The 19504-nt window shown below is 41.3% G+C and overlaps 2 protein-coding genes across 3 annotated transcripts; one reads left to right on the forward strand and one right to left on the reverse strand.

Annotated features, from left to right (window-relative positions):
* Positions 1-2: 2 nt before the first annotated feature.
* On the reverse strand, positions 3-15772 carry shc2 (SHC (Src homology 2 domain containing) transforming protein 2). Of its 2 annotated transcripts, XM_046391040.1 has the most exons (14): positions 15604-15772; positions 13383-13637; positions 10024-10094; positions 7725-7785; positions 7319-7438; positions 6762-6815; positions 6526-6577; positions 6116-6242; positions 5057-5243; positions 4393-4486; positions 2783-2956; positions 2357-2685; positions 1961-2112; positions 3-1760 (listed from the first exon to the last, which is right to left on the reverse strand). In XM_046391040.1, exons 2-13 carry the CDS (start codon positions 13563-13565, stop codon positions 1984-1986), a joined length of 1581 nt encoding a protein of 526 aa, XP_046246996.1. In that variant the 5' UTR covers positions 13566-13637; positions 15604-15772; the 3' UTR covers positions 3-1760; positions 1961-1983. The 2 variants fall into 2 exon arrangements, with proteins under 2 accessions (XP_046246996.1, XP_046246995.1); XM_046391039.1 differs by lacking the exon at positions 15604-15772 and having other exon boundaries at positions 13383-14188.
* Positions 15773-17570: 1798 nt separating this feature from the next.
* Positions 17571-19449, forward strand: cks2 (CDC28 protein kinase regulatory subunit 2). The gene is made up of 3 exons (XM_046391047.1): positions 17571-17760; positions 18262-18389; positions 18890-19449. The coding sequence occupies exons 1-3, from the start codon at positions 17702-17704 to the stop codon at positions 18931-18933; spliced, it is 231 nt and encodes a 76-aa protein (XP_046247003.1). The 5' UTR covers positions 17571-17701; the 3' UTR covers positions 18934-19449.
* The last annotated feature ends 55 nt before the right edge of the window (positions 19450-19504 follow it).

Genomic DNA, 19504 nt, shown 5'->3' on the forward strand with positions numbered 1-19504 from the left:
CCTTTGTTTTCTTTTACTTTTATTGACAAAAAGCCATTAAAGTTAATCAAAGAGGAAAAGATTTCAAGAAATTCCTGAGAAAGCAAAAAGGAGATCTGAAATAATTACATCAATCATGTGGACCTCACCAAAAGCCTTGTAGCTCACCTCATTTCTCTGTGCATGGATGAGGCTGCAGCTAAGAACAGTGGAGGGCCTGATTAATGCAAAAAGAGAGAAATAACCTACCTATAACATAACCTACCTCTAATAACATTTCAAAGCATAAGATTGGCAAAACAATGGGGCAGGAAACTTATTGTCACTGCAGCCAAGGAGCAGAAACGTACCAGCATATGACCAACATGACACAGACATGGAATGAGGACAATCAATATTCCCCTGAGCCGGGACAATTAAAGAATTTACTTTTCAAGTCTAAATCCCCTGTCTTCACTGTAGATTAGTGGTATCTGGGATCTGCCTGTGAGAAAAAAGATTGACTGAGGAGACTGTTGTGAGGGAAACACAGAAAGACAATGACAGCCATTACACAGTAAGACAGTATTACAAGTTTAACAAGAGCAGCTTACACGACTGATCTCAAGTATAAGAGCTAATCATCCTGAAGTTTGTTCAGTCATTCATTGGCATGACAAGAAAACTAGGAGCATAAATGCATATTATATACACTCTGACACAAATGCCTGTCTCTATAGCTATTAAGGCACTGAAGTTGGAGGGGCTGTTGAAATACAGGCGGGGGTATACAGAGTTTGTACACAGACTAGAGTGGTTGTTTGTAATCCCAAATGAAATTTTGATGTGAGTGGAGTCTGACCAGTACTGTTCACCAGCTTGTACAACACATACATTATGTCTTTAACAAATGATCAGCCCTTACAAACACAACACCAAATGACTGATATTAATGGTAAATGCTATAAAACTTCACACATTCAAGCCCATGTAACTTATGTCCACTTCTGTCTATATGAAGATAGTATGAATGGCATTTGGTGCTTCGATTATCATGACGAAACAACATAAAAGGCAGAAGAATATAGCTGTGTCGTTAATCTAGCACTGAATTGTGTTCAGCGTGTTTCCTTTGTGCCATCTCAAAGCCAAGTACTGCAGACCTGTGGACACGTAACAACAAACAGTCTTTACATTCTACTGAAACAGACATTTCTTCAACTGTCTCTTACAGTCACAGTATTTTCATTCCTCGCATTTACACAGAAATGAACCACTGAAAGACCTGACATCTTTTGTTTTATTTTTACAGTATCTGTAACCAGGTAGTAAGTGGCAGGTTTGTTCTGGCGATGTCCATTATTTGTTTTGGTGGACAACTGGTCGGGGAAGCCATGGTATACTGGAAGCTCTTCACTATCACAGGTGTTGTAAAAGAGGACTTCTCCGCGCAAGAAATCTTGATTTGATTTCCTGAAGCTGGGTCCTCTTGAAACAGTCGTCACTTTTATTTTTGACATTTGCGGACAATTTCCTGGCTCTGACATGAGTCCAGCTGTGGATTCTGCTTGGTTTGTTAGCTTAATAGCTGCATGCTGAGTTTTTGACAGCTGAGGGATAGTTTGATTGATCCTGGTAGGCAAGAGTACAAGGAAATGTCAGAAGTCTCGCTCTCCTTAGTAGAATTGTTCATGGAAAGAAAGCATCAGTGGTCTCCTTTGTTCCAGATAAATATCCATCCTGGATAAATGATTTCCATATTTGTTTTTGGATGTGATTTTTGTGGAAACGCAAAAATTCACCTGTGAAAATATGGCACAGGCTGAAGGCCATTGCAGTCATTTTTTAGAGTCGTACATATAATAGTCATATGTCTTACACCAGATATTCATATTGTCATACCACATTATATTGCCATATTATATTATTCATGCAGAAATGCATTTTCAGTTATTACATAATTTTAGGAATGCCTTACATAGGTAGTATAATTCATGCTTACCGTCCCATGCAGTGTCAGGTGGCTCACTGTTTCCTCCTGACCACCTGTTTGAGGTGGAGCTCACTCTCTGCTGCCACAATAGGCAGCTCATTCTTCAGGTGGTATGAGATAAGGTGACTTATGCTCTCAAATAACATGTCTTTGGTTCTGACCTGTGTGGAGGATGGCAAGAGAAGGGAGGACATAAGTTATTGTGTTCACCACATACAGCAGAAAACATCATATAAATCCATCTTGTAGTGTTAAATTATGATCAGTGTTTATAAAGGACGTCCAATAAACAGCTATAATAAATATGACTATTACAATTGTGATTATATTACCTCTGAGACTAGTATGAATTTTGACAACTGATAAACATGTCGTTGGTAAGCTTTTTCATGGAACCAGACTCACCACTCCCTCTGGGTCCACCAGCAGTAGGTGTTTGGGCAAGCCACAGTGCATGCCGGTTAGCACATACTGGCCTGGGTTGGTAGTACTCTCCCGGACCAGGAAGTCACCATCCCGGACCAGGAGTCTCTCTGCATCCCGTCTGCTCATGCGACTGTGGTACCACGTCTCCCTGCGGAGCTGCTCCTCATTTGGGGCCACAGGGGCTCGACGGCGTGGGGGGCTGGGCCACTGGTCCTCCAGGACCTGGATGCCTCCAGCCGCAGTAGACATACTGGACCCAACAGCTCCACCACAGGCCTCGTGGAGCTTCAGGGCGTCCTCAAAGGGCCCTGCATGGACAGTAAGTGTGGTCTCTCTATAGTATTTTATTCAACAGTTATTTTTTTATATCTGTAGGAATGTGTCACGTTAACTCTCAGGACTTACTCATGTCAAAGAGGTCTTTTTTAGGACTGTCAGGTGCCCTGCCCCCTCTGGCTCCTTCAAGCCCCTTTGAAGTCAGGTTGTCCAGATTCTGGGTATTAACATACTGATGCTCCTCATAGTCTCTGCTGCCTGGTTGCTGGCCATCAGCACACAGGTAACCATCTGATGTCAGACCTGAGAAACACAGCAGTTCTCAACACACTTCAGATTACTCTCTGGACACATGTGTGTGTATGTGTGTGTGTAAAATGTTGACGTTAATGTTTTTTGTGTTTCCTATTTCTTATTTTTTGGCCCCCTCTAGTGGTTGAAATCACAACTCCTCCCATGTATTGCTAATGTCTAGATTACAGACAAATTGTGTACATGCCACATGTTCTGATTCCCTCTCTCTCCCCTCGTTTCCTTAGCTTCTATTTGTTAATATGTTAATATTGAATAAAAAATGTTTATGTTTATTGCAGATTTCTAACATTTAAAAAAAGTTGCCTGAACGTTATCCATTATATCATTTTTAAGTCAGTTGTCTTACTATTGTATTATAAATTTCATTTTCTCATTATCACACCTTTGACAACCACTTTGTTTGAAATATTTATAACTAGACAAACCACAATGAAAAATGTTGTACATAAACAAAGTTTGGCATATTGAAAAGTTTGGTAGATTAAGGGGTAGTAAATGAAACTTGGCTACTGGTACTTATTCTCACTGTATTGTTATGTAAATACTTAATAAGATTAATACTTCATATCCGTCCATCCATTTTCTATACCGCTTATCCATCAGGGTCACGGGGGAGCTGGAGCCTATTGCAGCTGACTACGGGCAAGAGGCGGGATACACACTGGATTGGTCGCCAGTCAATCTCAGGACTGACACGCAAAGACAGACAACCACTCACACACACACACTCACACCTAGGGGCAATGTAGAGTAGCCAATTAACCTAATGTGCATGTTTTTGGGATTGTGGGAGAAAGCCAGAGTACCTGGAGAAAACCCACGCAGGCACAGGGAGAACATGCAAACTCCACATAGTAGGGCCCAGACCGGATTCAACCTGGAACCTTCAAACCTGGAACCCTCTTGCTATGAGGCAACAGCGCTAACCACTGCACCACTGTTCCGAAACTGAGACCATTACAGAAACCAGAGGAAACAAACACTAGAATGATATGGTCAGCTCTAAATTCCTCCAGGGAGCTGATAAAAATCATTCCTTAAGCCAAACTATTTGTAATAATCGAAATGGAATCCGGAGAATCTTGAGGCCACTCCAAGCCAAACCTTCCTCCTATCATGTCTTGGGCCAAGTCTTTCATCTGGAAGGTCATCACGACTAAACAGATCCCAAGAATCCATCAGTGCTCAACATTGTTTGTGCAAGAAGGCAAGTAAGTTTCATTCATGCACAATTTGTACCACATTTTCAGAGAGAAAACCACACACACCTTTGAAGTGCATCCAAAAACCTTCAGTTTGTCAAAGCCCATTGTTTTACTAAATGCTAAAGCTCTGTATGAACTAAAGTGGGAACTCTCCTTTCTGAGCAGATGTTTTTTTTTTCCCAGATGTTACAACTTGTGTACTGCCACAGGGTGTCTCACCTGAGCTGCTGGTCGTTTCTGTGTCCCAGTGAAGTTCGTAGCACAGCTGACCAGGAGGATAAGATACTTGCTCTCTCCTGGCTGTTGAGCCCATCTGCACACCCAGAAGAACACATCCTGAATACATTTGTATCTACAACTCTCATGTCTTGTCCCAACATAATGCAGTTTTGAAGCACTCTATTTGAAACATTAGCTGCAGCATGTCACCGTATGTTGAACAAGCTGCAGGGAGACAGCAATGATTTCTCTCACCCGATAGGCAATAGAGGAGCCAAGGCTTTTTAACTAATCATATCTATCTTTGGCAATTATGGTGCAGGCACATCAGGAAGACAGTTATGGGGTATATCTTTATGTTCCTACTGTTTAATTCAAAGCAAACAATAAGTGAAGAATCAGGAAAACATATCAGTCACCAGTTTATGAGGGAAGTTGCTTGAGTCTGGCTGTCATTGTCTGGTAAAGGTTAGCCATGCATTACTTGATAATATCCCAATGCAGCTTTGATTTCATCTGTGATAACATTAGAAGGTAAGGCTGCATCTCACACATACATATTTGGTCCTGGCAGTGCTGGCAGTGCAACAATAAACTATAGTGTGCATGTAAGAATACCACACCACTACCCAGAACCTTTCTGAAGTCATGCCTCGAGATTCACCTGTGCTGCTGCTGCTGCCTTGCTCTGTGGTTGGGTGTGGATGTGACCCAGCAGGGCTGCACTTGGCCTGAGCCTACAGTCCACCACTCCTCCAATAGGAGGCTCTTTCCCTGGGATGCTGTTGTAGTAATCATGATCAGAGAAGTCCTCATCCTCCCCCCACATCTGCTCCTCTGTCCTGACAGACCTGGAGAAGGACAAAGGTACATCAGTGAAGATATTTTTTTCACGTCCAAAACTTGAGTGCCATTACTTGATGAGTACCACAACTTCTATAATCTGAACAACAATTATGATGAAAATTAATATTTAATGTATACTTTTTATAGTGATATTATTAGTGGTCATCATGATAAGGAGATCTGAGTTCTCAGATGGATTAAAGACTGATTAGATGAAAACTCCACATCCTAAAGTGATCAACATACATCTGCTGGAGATGATGGATATCCTGTGTCTCCAGTGGCATCAGTGCAACACAGATTTGGTGGAATGGATGAGAAGATCTGTGATGATCAGTATTAAAGGATGGATTTTGAAGTAATACAAGAGAGAACTATCATGTCTCCTTGTAATGAGTATCAAAGGAATCTGAGAGTTGTACAGTAGATCAGATTTTTGTGGTGGAAGATGTGACTAAGCTTTTTTTTATGCAGGATGCTGTTGCTGTGTTTATGTCAAAGTATGACCGTCACATCAAGAACCATCACCTTCACTTGCTCTTAGATGGTCAGTTTGCCTAAAAAAAACATTAGATTTTTGACATTTGCTGATAGTTTGTATTTCAACAGGTTTAAGCTTGAATTTATGTCAAAGTTGTACTGATTTTTAAATTCTGTAAATCATATTAGTGATGTAATAGTATTTTTAGAATTTTGCTGTAGGGTGATACTACTGTATATACAGTACCTCACACATTTCTTGTTATTTCTTGTTTTAGAAATGTGACACAGATCAGTGGTTTACTGGCATGTCACCACTCCACAGATTAAAGTTTTGGAGGACACTGACAAAACTTCTTTTCATTTATCCATAAAGGCCGTATGTTTGATGCATTACCTCTCCACAGATGCCATGGTTTTGGGAGGACTGTGTAGGTACTGTTTGAACTGCAGCTCGAAGGCTTGTCCAATGGTACTGATGACACTCTGGGCTAAACCATCTGAGCACTCCAGGATGTGACATGCTGGAAGGAAAAGGAAAAAGAGAGAAGTTTTGTTTTTTGCACAGTTTTGAAAGTAAGAACCAGGCCCTAAACACTATTTTCAGTGGGATGATATTTTGCTTAAAAACATTAGCAGTCTATATTCTAGACCAAATAAAGTAGCATTTGTGATTGTAAGGTAAATAAATTGCGGCATCTTAAAACAAAATTAGAAGTAATCTGAGTAATACGTGTTTGAAATACATAAACAAATAGTTATGAAACAGACAGTGAAGCTAAAGTAGAAAAGCTTTGCTGGACATACCTCTCTGATTCACTGGGTCTTTGGCCACATATGCAACATAATCTGGTGTGTCCTGCAGCAGACAGGATGAAAAATTCGATTAGATCTGATAAATTAGACCTATATAACTAACTGAAAGCCCTCACTGATTCACTCATGAGATTGGAAACCAGTAAAATGGAGTCAGACGTGTAGTCTGCCAAAATGTACATTTCAACAACAACATAAAGGGGGAGGGGGTTAAACACTGCACTCACTGTGTCTCCCCCAGAGGCAAATGAAATAGACTGCATGGGATGGTGTGCTATCACCTGAAAAAGACAAGTGGATAAAACAATTCATCATTAATTCATATGGGTATGGGCAACACAAATGGACAAAAAGACTGGAGGTGCCAAAATACATAAGACTGTTTCAGTGAAATATAGACCAGGGTTCAAAAGATTTTTTGAAGTGGTACCAGTACGCCAGTACTGAAGTGGAGAGCAGCCAAAATTTGGTGTAACTACACTACAACAGTTATTATTTCCAACATTTTTGTTCTCAGCGTGGAGGAAAGTCCTGAAATTAACACCACATCTATTTGTTGGGAACTGATGGAGAAAAATAGGTGACACACATCATTACTGAAATAGCTGAATGAATCCATAAAATACAAAAATTACAGCTCATCACATTTTGAAGACCTTTTCATTTGTTAGAGGTCAGGGAGGAAACTCGTTCACATCAGCAATAGACAGTAACCTTTAATTAAAGGCTGTTTGGGTAAATACATCAGTCTAATCCTTGTACAGATGGTGGTTTAGCATCATACCTGTCGTGTGGTAGGTATAAGCAGACCGAGGCCGTCTATGGAAATGTTGACTGCAATGCTCATGCCTGCAAATCGCAGGTTGCTCTTCCCCATAACAGACTGGAGAGCCTTGTTCAGGGCCTAAAGGAGAGATGATCACATATTTGCTCACATTCACAACACAGAAATGCCATCTTTAATATACCGGATACATCATTAACAAATATCACATCACATTTTTAAAGAGACAATTCATAGAGCATCACACAAAGCGTCATATGTAGCAAAGTCTGTTTCTTAAAATCACTGTGCTACACTGTGTGGTAATTTTACTCCATCTAGTTCTCCAGCAGGGTTAAAACAACTTAGCATTAAGTAACAATAGTGTAATGGAACATGCACAGTAAAATTAAAGTTTACTATTAACCTTCTTCCTCCAAGCTCCCTTTCCACCTGGCACAGCTTCACACAGCCTGTTGATGGCCTCCCTAATTAGGGGAATGAAGAAAGGTCAGAGGTCAGACCATGGGACAAACTGACCACTGCTCAAATGGCTACAAGGCCACATATATTATCTCACAATAACACATGGATTCCTGTTAAGTGTGCAACAAAACACAAAGAAGCCAGTGGCAACAATATGAGGACAGTGACTGAGATCAAAACTTTTACATATTAAGTCTGTGTTCAAGGCTACAAGAAAACTGTTGCATTACAATGATGGAAAAACCTGAGGTTAAACATGAAGAGAAGCTTTGTGTTCCCCCAGGCTAAGGTCACAGGTCACAGACCCATCACGGTTCAAAGGTCAAGAAAAGGCTCTATGCACAAGTATTAAAAAAGTTCTTGCCATTTACGTTCAAAGACAAAGAAACAGTCAATACAAATAGTTTTTTATCATTTAAGTTCAAAGACAAAAAAACTGTGTTTTTTGTTGTATTATTCACATTTAACAAAATTATCATTTGAGTACAAAACACAGTGTCTAGGTCCTGTGCGGCTCCACATCTTCCATTTCTTCTTTACAGCATCATTGTTCACATTCATTTTCCACAGTGCAATTTTCTCTGCAGATTTGTTACCACTTTGCAGTGAAGCTGCCATAACTCCTGGGAATGGCTGCCTAATGGGCGTTTAAAGCTTCTGTCCCCAGTGTGTCTGATAGAGGGAGTGAGGCATAATGTGGATTTGAGGCAGGAGCTCGCGCTCTCACTGCCAGGGGACAACGGGGACAGCAGTCAAGAACCCAGCTGCCCCTATCAAGTGGCTCGTAAATATTTAAAAAGCAGCGTCCTGGGCCCCATCTCGAGCAAAGGTCTTCTCAGGGATTTTTGAAAAAACATCACGATGTTCGAATGACTCATGCTGATAGGAGGGCAGAGGAGAGAGATGGGTTGTTGTTGTTGTTGTTGTTTTTGTCTATAGCCTTGGTATCTTCCCTGCAATAAAATGCCAGGCCTCATTATCACTGGTGTTGCTGCTTAACACTGTGACACAGAGAGCACTGTTGGGAGAATAAACTTTCTTCAAATCTCAGCTGAAGCATATTTTTTAAATTCTGACAAGCGCTGAATGTTTTATTGTAGTTTTCCTGCACCAAATCAATGTGTGTACAAGGCACCAAGCTGAAAAAAGGCCAGTAAAGGTTCTGAGTTAGATCTGATTGAGCCAATCAGTCATTGATTTTTGGCCTTGTGGGACAGATGGCCGGTCCCAAGTCGCCCAAGGAATCAGAGAGACCAGGCCTCACGTCGCTCGAGTCTAACACTGCCTTTTAACACTGAAAATCAACTTCACAGTCCAACAACTGCAAGGATGCAAAAACAGAACACATTTATCATCGAAGCTCTAAAACAATAATGACTAAACTGATGTGATGCAATCAGTTATACTACAGTACAGCCTGGTATCTCATGCTCTGTGGGGTTTCTCCCTTTGCTAATGTGTTGTTTTGACCCCACACCCCCTTTTAACCTCCTCAAGAAGTTACAACTGCAGACATTATCCAATAGGGCGCGTTCACGGGGACCACTGCAGCTCTCCACAGTCATTAGCAAACATCATCAATAATACATCTCCCTCTCCATCACTCCATCTCTGCTGCCTTCTCCCCCCTGCACTTAGGCCCTGGATGCACGGTGAGCTCCGATTACTGCCGATCGATTATGGAGGAGAGAGAGGAGGGTGAGAGACAGAAAGAGAGGGGGGGGAGCTTCTCCCATGAGGCCAAGGATTGCAAAGAACCCTGCTTTTATGACAATAACATCGCATGTAGAACACACCGACGCAGACATACTTAAACCCCTGAGTGTCATACATAAACATGTCATGACTGTGAGCACATATGGAGTATTATGGCTTATCTCTAAGTGAAGTACACAACGCAATGCTTGTAATGGCGTTACATTTCCACTGCAACTGGCTGTTCAGTGATATGAACTACTGGAGTTTCAAACTTGTGTTGAGGTCAGTGAAACAGAAATGAAGTTTTTCTACTTTCCAACAAAGTTAGCTAAAACAAAAGCAACATGTGTGGCTTTCATCAAGTCACACAGAATAATAAGAAAATGAAAACCTCATCACTGTTACTCTAATCAACAGCCCAAAACGGGCACACCATGATTAGTAATTTAATATTTCCATGGCTGATACATCAGTTAATCCTAAGCATCTTGGATCAAATTATCCTGATTCATCACTGCCAATAGTGATGGTCACCAGCTTACCTTGTCACCTGAGTCCGCGTGTTGAAGTCCAGGGAGCGCATTGACTTGAGCACTTCAATGCAGCCCATGTACTGCAAAAAGAAACAAAGGAAACAGAAAAATTCAAACAGTCTTAAAATATAGTGGCAGACAGATTGTAGTTGCATTGTAAATGCGGTAGTGACCATTTGCAGCTGTACAGAAATATAAAATAGTTTTATATAACAATTTGAGATTAAGTACCTTAAAAGAGATAAATGTTGCAAATATTGCATGTAAAACTTCAAAATAATATGTCAGTGGCATTGCAAATGTTCCAAAAAACTAGTAAGGATGACTGTTTCCCACAATACATCATAATCTAACTCAAATCCACTATACGCAATTGAAGTGCACTCTGGTGGCTAGCAGCCAGCTCAGAAGCTTCTTAATGGCTGTCAGGTTGAGGTGCTAATGGCACCTTGACTAGATTAGCAGCCCTAAGAGCTTCAAACCAAGCTTCTTAGGCCTCTGAGGGTTGCTATGAGTGTGAGATTGTTTGTGTATACAGTCAGTGTTTGAGAGGATGATCTGTACTCATTTGCACACCTGTGAGCTTTATGTGAAAAGATGAAGCTGTGAGTAAACTGCAACTTCAGATCTTCGTAAATACCTACAGAGTTAAAATGTAACATCCACATAAAGAACATCTGTCCAGGGGGAAGTGATGAAACCAAACCCCTCGATTACTGCATAACATTCATTTAAATGTGATCACCGGCTGTGACATTATTTGGGACTGGTCCTGCCGTTTCCTGTCTTCCTGAAAGCACTTCACATACAAGAACTGACCTTAAATCTCATAACAAATTGAGTGCTGTAAGATGCTTCCGAAAATATGTGAACTCGTGTGATTCCTGAACTCTTTGTGAAACTAATCTGGTGCTACATAATTTACACCCTCTCCTACTGCACTTTGGCTCAGCCGATGTCATGTTTAGCACAGCTTCAAGGATTGTTAGTGACTGCAACAGACAGCAAACAGACAACATGGCAGCCACACAGACAAACATAGAGAAACACAGAGAGAGAAAGAGAGCAACCTTTGAGCCTGAGAGCTTAATGAGCTTTCTAACCAGATTTGGAGATGGGGGGGAAGTCTTCCATCAGGAAAATTGTCTCTCTCTTTTTTCTTTTCCTCTCTCTCTGCCAATGCCTCCATTGTCACACGCTCATCTGCTGATACAAAACATCCCCTCTTCTATCACCCTATCTGCACTCCTGTCCTCTTGGCCAAGCCTCCAATACACCAATCCTAGGACTAGGACATCGACTTTCCAAGAAGCATTCCTGATAAATTTAATTGCCCTGGCATTCAAACTTTGTTGTATTGTTGCTGCCCTCTTTGGGATAAATCACGGTTGTTTTATTCTTATTCTTAGGGATGAACAGATGATGTACATGACATGACATGTACTGAGGCCAGCTGGATGTTATCAAACAGGATCTGCATAGTGTAGACAGTGAACGATGAGGTTTGTTTTTAAGTTTCAGTACATACTGTATGGCCCTGTGAGTGCTTGTGCTTGATTAAGTCTAATTTTATACTTCTGTTTACTGCTCACAGCAGATTTTAGACCGCAAAATGTACTCATTGGACCATGAAGTTTCTAGAAGCTGCGCCAATAGCACATTCAGAATGTGATAGAGAAATACCGTGCATCAGAATTATGAAATGATAGCAGTCTGGTTTTAACATAGTCCTGTCTGAATGGTGGCTGCTTCAGCAGCTGCAGTGCTTTGTCTGATGGTTACTGCACTGTCCTGGCTGTCAAAGATGGCAGATGGAGGACAGACACAGAGCCTGAAAAAGAGAAAGCGTGAAGGAGAACACCAATACTAAGAATCATATTTGTGCCTTTCCCAGAAGAGTATGCATGCATGTGGCTGACAGAGAGGGAGGCACTGAAACAGAAATAGAGGGAGGGAGAGCTGTGCACTGTGGAAGCCATGCTGATTGAAAATGGCACAGCACAGCAGAAATTTGCTGTCACTTTGACACTAATACATGCAGCAACTACTCCTCCCTGCATAGATTTACCACTGAACTGCACATATAGTACTGCTTTAGCTTTCGTGAAATGCATTTCAAACATTAGCTTAAATGGGTCAGCTGAAATGATTGTAGTACATGTTCAGATACGCTGTTAAAAGCTTGGTCTGACAATGATCTCAGATATCAATCAAATATTAGAGCAGCGCATGTTATGAAAGCACTGCATGGTGATGAGAGCTGATATGTACTCATCACTGGACCCCTCCCGTACCAATCCAACCGTTCACATCACATGATGCAAATGACTGTGATTAACTGTAATTGAATATAGGAATGAATGGTGCCTGTATAATGCCGTTAGAATGTGTGCTTGGGCCGTAGACTGTGCTAATCAAGAGCCATGTCATTAGTTTGAGGAGGAGGATGGAGGGAGAGGAGTGCAAGAGGGGGCGGAGGTGAATAGGCTAAGGGGATTGCTGAGGGAAGATCATTGACATTGACGTCAAGCAGTCTGCTTGGGATGGTAACCCTTTATAAACACAAATCACAACTTCACATGGATAAAGATATCTCCTCACAAGATTAAACTGCCTTCTCTGTAATAATCATTCTGGATGGGACAAGCAGTCGTCCACTTCTTTATGTAGCCCTATTTCATTTCAATAATAACACAAAGACAAGTGTACTATTTGTCATTCAAACATACTATAATAATACTAACCATGATAAGGGCTGTAATTCACTATGCTGAGGGATTGTATATCACATTTTATGCATAAAATCATTGCTCACATGAATGTAAACAATCCTGAAACCACACAAAGAACACCACTCCCATAAGCTTACAGCTGGAGCTCACGAGCAAACCTAGTTTACATACACTGTAAATACAGATGGGTATTGTTTTAAAGTTAAGTAAAATATGAGTACAACCTATGGTAAACAGTACAGCAAAATAACAATCCTACTACAGTCTGCATACATAATTTCATGGTTTATCTTTCCCCACCCTGACGCCTGTGTGCTATCCTGACGCAGTCTTCCTACCAGCCACACCAAGCCATCTATCAGGATTAAATTATGTATTCTCCAGCTCTCGCCACATGAGCTGCATAACAAACTGCCTGGCCTGGTGGTGTCCTTTTGTTTCAAACCCAGATAGAGCAACCTTCAAGTGTGGTCATTAATATCATGTGATTTACTGATTCCTGTGAGCAGTTAATTGTCTGAGCACGAGAAAAAGTTATTTCTTTTTGGTGTAAGCACTTTCAAAACAAATCCTGAAACAGGAGGATGTGCCTTCACAGTGGATATACAGTATGTATTAGAGTACCCAGTGACTCACCCTGACAATATAAGAAGCCCCTGGTCCTGCAATCTTCTTGTCAGGGTGCAGCCAGCCTTGAGAGGGTTTGTGGATGAAGCTACCTTTCTGGGTAAAGTCCTCTCCCCCCAGCCAGATGCCTTCCACCCTTGTCCTGCGGTTCATTCCTGACCTGGAGCTGCTGGAACCCCCAGGGCTAGCCATGGCCTCTGTGGCACCAAATCCGTGGCCCCCTGGACTGGCAGAGTTTGCAACTGATCTTTGCCCTCGAATGGCCTGTAAGGAACAGGGGGTGACACAAACAGGGTCACAGGAGTTAAGCACTGCTGCAAGACTAGCCACCGGGCCACTGGCTGAGGTTGCACCATTGGTCCTGTGTGATGATGATGAGAGGGAGACAGAGGCCTGGGAGGGAGCTGCTGCTGCTTTGCCTGAGTCCTTGCTAGAGCTGGAGCTGGAGCTGGAGTTGGACGGGCTCCGGCTGAGTAGGGAGTTAGAGAACTTCCACTGGGGCATCTTAGGGATGAGCATGCAAAAGGTAGTGGTGGCATCCTGTTCCCCATCGAGGGAAGGGGAGTCAGCCAGGGCTGCAGCCCCGGCAGAGGAGGATGATCTGGCACTGGGATCCAGAGGAGGCAGGGGAGGCAGAGGGAGACTCGGGGTGGAGGAGGGGACCACTGGTGTGGCCACAACTTTGCCGCTCATGGCTAAGCTCTGCATCAGGTCGTCGGAGGAGGTCACAGATTCGTTGCGAAAGCGGCCATACTTTGGCTTAAGGAGCATGCCCGGAGGAGCCGCCTGAAGCAGGAGCTGAGAGGGGTGGATAACTGCCGGAGGATGAAGAGGGGGAAAGGGGAAAGGGGGGGAGGGAAGGGGAGGGGGGGTGTAATGGAAAAGGGGAGAAAACTAGAGAGAAAATCTTCCAGGTGGTCCTATATCCTTGTAAAGTGAATGGTGTCTGGTCCTCTCCCGTTCACGCACACACTGTACCACTCTCATGCCACTCTCCTCTGTGTCTGAGCTGGCCTGCTTCCTTTCACTGCCTTAGGCAAGCTCGCTTGTATGCTCCCAGTCTCTCTCTCTCTCTCTCTCTATGTGGATGATGTCATTGGATCTATTAGCCCTGCCCTGCCCGGCTGCTCTCAGCCTGTATTAACTAAAACACTGCCTGAACCACCCTGCTCTCTCTTTCTCTCTCTCTCTCTCTCTCTCTCACACACACACACACACACATTCACAGTCTTCAGGGATTGTGCGAATAACTAACCCATGTCAGTGTACATTATTATCTGCATTATCTACAAAAGCTCAAAATCCATACTAGAATAACGCATTGAATGTGAACACAATGTACTGCAGCAATAGTCACTGATAGAGCTACAATGAAATACATCCAATTACTTAAAGTGTATTTTGTGTGAGTCGGTGTGTGACTGTGCAATTTCATTTGTCCTGGCAGTAGACAGGACCTAACAAAGGCAATAATGCAGCTACACCCAGAAGGGAGTACGTGTCTGAAAACATCCACCCTATGCCATCTGTCTGAATTCTCTTCCCAACTTCCCTCCCATTCACCTCCCGGAGAGCAATCAGCCATCTCAGCAAAGTTCTTTTCGCTCCTTGTGTCCTCTTCATCCCCTCCCTTTTCATTCCTCATTCCTTGTCAAATAATTGCCCCTCTTTTTTCCCCTCAGAGCAGTCAATCAGGTGCCAGAATTCTCAGTGTTAGACACAAAGCAGGGATTTGCAATGAGCAACTTGTTTTTGTTTTTTTTGTGGTGGTCAGATTGTGTACACAGGAAGAGGAGAATGAAGGGTGTGTTTAAAAAATGATCTGTGATATACCATATTTGTCAAGGTTAATTATTTTTGGAGAATAAAAAAATGACATTAAATGCTAAAAGAACAGATTGAGAAGCCCTGGTGCTCAGAAACAAGCATCTGCAAACACAAACAGATGTGAGCAGTGTCTGACTGTGAAATAACAGTCAGGATCATCAGTTACGCAAAAGCACGGTCAATCAACTGACTAAATAATACCTCCTACACAGACAAGGAAAGGCTAATTATGTTCAGTTGCTTAAATTCAATAAAGCAAGTCATTACAATGTCTGTCCCATAATCAGTTTGGACAGTGGTACAAGATCATCCCAAACAAACTATACCAATTAAATTGTTCAAATTATGCACCACACAAAATGCTACAACATTTGTGACCTACACTTTATTTAGAAAGACTTACCTATATTTCAGGCTCTGAGGAGAAAGATGATGAAGATAAAATGCAGCTCAGTAGACTTTTATCAGAAAAAAGCGGCACGTTTACTTCCATAGCACAGAAGAGCTGCAGCTGTGGCAGAATAAGAGAACAATGAGACCACATTACAAACACGCAAACAAACGACCATCAGAAACGCTATGACACCGCAAGCGTTGCCATCCCACCTTGTTCCCAACAGCCAATCACTTCTTGTTTGTTTGCTTTAACTTGTTAGTATAAGAAGTTACTGATAAACCAGATGAAATCGGTGCATGTTGACAGATGCACGAGCAGCTGACCTTGAACATCACTTTCTGTCCCTTTTTCCAGCCATAAAACAAATAACTCATGTGGCAACATACTGTGCACGAAAGTTAATCAGATATGGGGCTGTTATTACCTCAAAACTAACTGAATAAAAATATTAAACAGATAAAACAGATGCAATAACCATCAGTTGAAAAATTTCAAGGTTTAATTACCATAAATAGCCATATATCACTTTACTGTATCCGATGATACACCACAGGTTACATGGATCATACTGGGATTTTCTGTACAGTATGTGAAGAGTTAACATATTTACCTCCTGACTTTAGTAGTTTGCATATACATGTGGAACAAATCATGCAATGAATACACCACCACTCATTAGCAGCCATTACCTTGACAACAGTGATTACAAGTAAGAACAACAACACAAGTTACTTAAAACAGAATCCTCAAACTACACTGTGTGGTTAAAATGTAAAGAGAGAGTTTGCTTTTCAATGTACACTTACAAATCATTGACTGAGAAAAGCAATATATGTGTGTAAAGCCTGGTTAGAAGATAGAGCAGGTGACTCATACATTTCTCAGTGTATAGATTATTATAATGTCACAGCAGTAATTATTGAAACATCAAAAAAACAAACAAAAAAAAAACTATCAAGTCAGTGGAAATATCAAATAGAAACATGAGTGATGTCTGTCTTTAAAGTGATAAAAGTCTAGTTTATGAAACACAGTAAGTTTATAAAAAAAATAATAAGTGACAAGACAAATTAACCCCAAGTCCTACACTTGATCTAGATTGAAATCTTAAAGATAAAAATCACGATGGACTCTTTAACAAAAGTATCACAGACTAACTGTGGGATAACTGAAATTAGATATAACATGATTTTCTTTGCCTCAAACCAGCCAGCAACATAAATAAGAAGTAATTGTGAATTTTGTTAAATGGCCTTTATACTTCATTCTTTGTTGTAATGATCCTTTGCCTTTTGTGTTTATAAGAGCCAATGGGGTCTGGCAAATCAATAACGTTTATCTAGCGCATATAATTAATGTAATACTCAATAAAGGGAACCCAAATAAAATTTATAATTAACATGTCGGCGGGTAAAATACATTTACAGCTGGAAAAAAATACATTTAAACTGGAAAAATTACAAGAATGATAACAATTTTTGAAACAAATGCTAGTTTTTATATATATCTATAAAAGCTGTACCCCATTACATTAGATTACATTGGTTTTCCATAGATTTCTAACTTCTGTCAATGTTTTTGTCTACGCCCCCTCCGGCACCGCGGAAAGGACGGCAGGCGGAGTCGCAACGCAGAAGGTAACGAGGATGTGGAGAGCCCACATTGATCCCCCATTCGCTTTCACAAAATTTCAGGCGAAAGACCAGAAAGGTTTTCAGATGTATCAAAAAAAATATCACGTCTAAACACATAAGACCCATTTGAACTACGTGACACAAAACCAAGATTTAAGATTATAACTGGATTTTATGTTTTACGGAAGATTTTACGACGCAGTTCGCCCACTGTTGCAAACTGTGCTTCGTTGTTGAAGAGGCGTGCTTTCACAGCCGAGTGCGCCATCTTCTTAAACATAGATGATCTAAGTAGACGGAACGTCCACGTGCTGCTGCTTTGACCAATCGGAGGAATACAGGCAACCGTTGGGCGTTTGAATTGTGTTCAGAAAACAGCGGCAGATGACAGCAACTTGTTGCACTCGCTAGTCACTTTACATCAACCCAATTTTCCGGACTTCGGTTTTTACTGCTATCATCCACTGAGAATGTCGAAAAAACAGATTTACTATTCTGACAAGTACAATGACGAGGAGTTCGAGTACAGGTATGATAAACGTTTTGGCATTTGTTAACAAAAGTCTGTTAGCTCAACGTCAAACACGGTAAGGTGAGGTCATCTGCGTGGCTCAACACAACGTTAACGTTTGCTGGCACTTTAGATATGGGTGATTTAGTAAAAGGCAGTATTTAAGAGATAAGTTACCTAATTGGTGAACGTACAGTAACAGCACTCGAACAAAACAACACCGGTCCCACTTAACAGCTAGCCATGCTAACTCTTACCTTAACGGTAATGTTAAAAACGGTTTGGTTTGAATGTTGTATGGATGACGTTACTGCAGCTGCAATGTAAAAAACGCGACTATCGTCAAGGCCCGATTTTCGTTACCAGTATCCTAAACCGAGGCTTCGGGTTACCTGAAGTGACCTGAAATTCTTCTTCCTCGACATTATCGTGAAGTTAAGTTTCTCTGTAAAATGTGTTCAGGGTCGTAACGTTAGTGAATCATTCTTGACATACTGAACGTTATGTATCTTCCCACAGGCATGTCGTGCTTCCAAAGCAGCTGTCTAAACTGGTGCCATCCTCCCACCTGATGACAGAAGAAGAGTGGAGGGGATTGGGGGTGCAGCAGAGCCAGGGCTGGATTCACTACATGATCCACAAACCAGGTAAGAAACCGTGGACTTAAGGGAAAGATTGACATTTTGTAGCATTCAAACAATACTCATGAGCCTATGATGAGAAGAAGAAGAAGAAAAATCAGCTTTATTGACAGTATATATATTTTTACATACACACACTGAATTTGTCTTCTGCATTTGACCCATCCTTAGTTGAACACAAATGCATATTGAAATGTACTAATGATCCTTGTAATTATTATTTCTATTCATGTACTGGTTGTGAAGAGACACTAAAATCTCCAGTTTTTATTCTGTACTAAAATGCAAGACTGTCCACCTTGTCCTTGTAGTGAAGTGATCTCTTCATGACCAGTATGTGGACAACAGGAATGATTACAGCGACCAGCTCCTAGTATGTGCCATTAGACTGTGATGACAGTTACGGTTATGCACATGGACCACAGCTATGTGCGTGATGCTGTATGGTGTAACGGCTGTACTGTGGATGATCCTGACAGATTCATCTTCTTTGCTTTACTCTCCAGAGCCACACATACTGCTGTTCAGAAGACCTCTCCCAAAGGATTAAATGGGAGCCATCTGTAAATGCCAGGCATCATATCTGCTTATTGATATTGTTTTGGGACTGTAGATCTCTCCTACATGCATCTCTACATATGTTCTCATGTATTGGGTAGAAAACCTTTAGTTGTATTGTGTTTTTGTCTTTTCAAACTCCCTCAATTTTTAGAGGTAATGAGAGGCAAACAGCTTGATTCCACTGTGAATGATAACCTTATATATGAATGAAGGTGAAAGTTTGCCTGTCAATTGTACATTTTAATACATTTTTTAAAAATGTTTTTTGATGTCATTTTGTTATGATTGATTTATTTACTGTGTTTTCATAGAGGCACAGGGTTTTGTTTGTTTCGAGCTGATTTTCCCAAAAGAGCTTTCTGTGTTTGAACGTTCATTGTTCTTTTTCTTTGTGTTGTGTATATAATATTATTTCTAGATATTGTAAAATCTGACAGTGAGTCATGGTTGATTCAGTAAGTTTGTTGTTGCTGAACGAACAAAATAAAATTGATTTCTTCACATATCTTTGCTCATGAATATATTTTCCAAAAGATCACAGCCTTACGTTTCCAGTGGAT

This window comes from Scatophagus argus, chromosome 6 (assembly GCF_020382885.2).
Source record: "Scatophagus argus isolate fScaArg1 chromosome 6, fScaArg1.pri, whole genome shotgun sequence".
NCBI classification, from domain to species: Eukaryota; Metazoa; Chordata; class Actinopteri; family Scatophagidae; genus Scatophagus; species Scatophagus argus.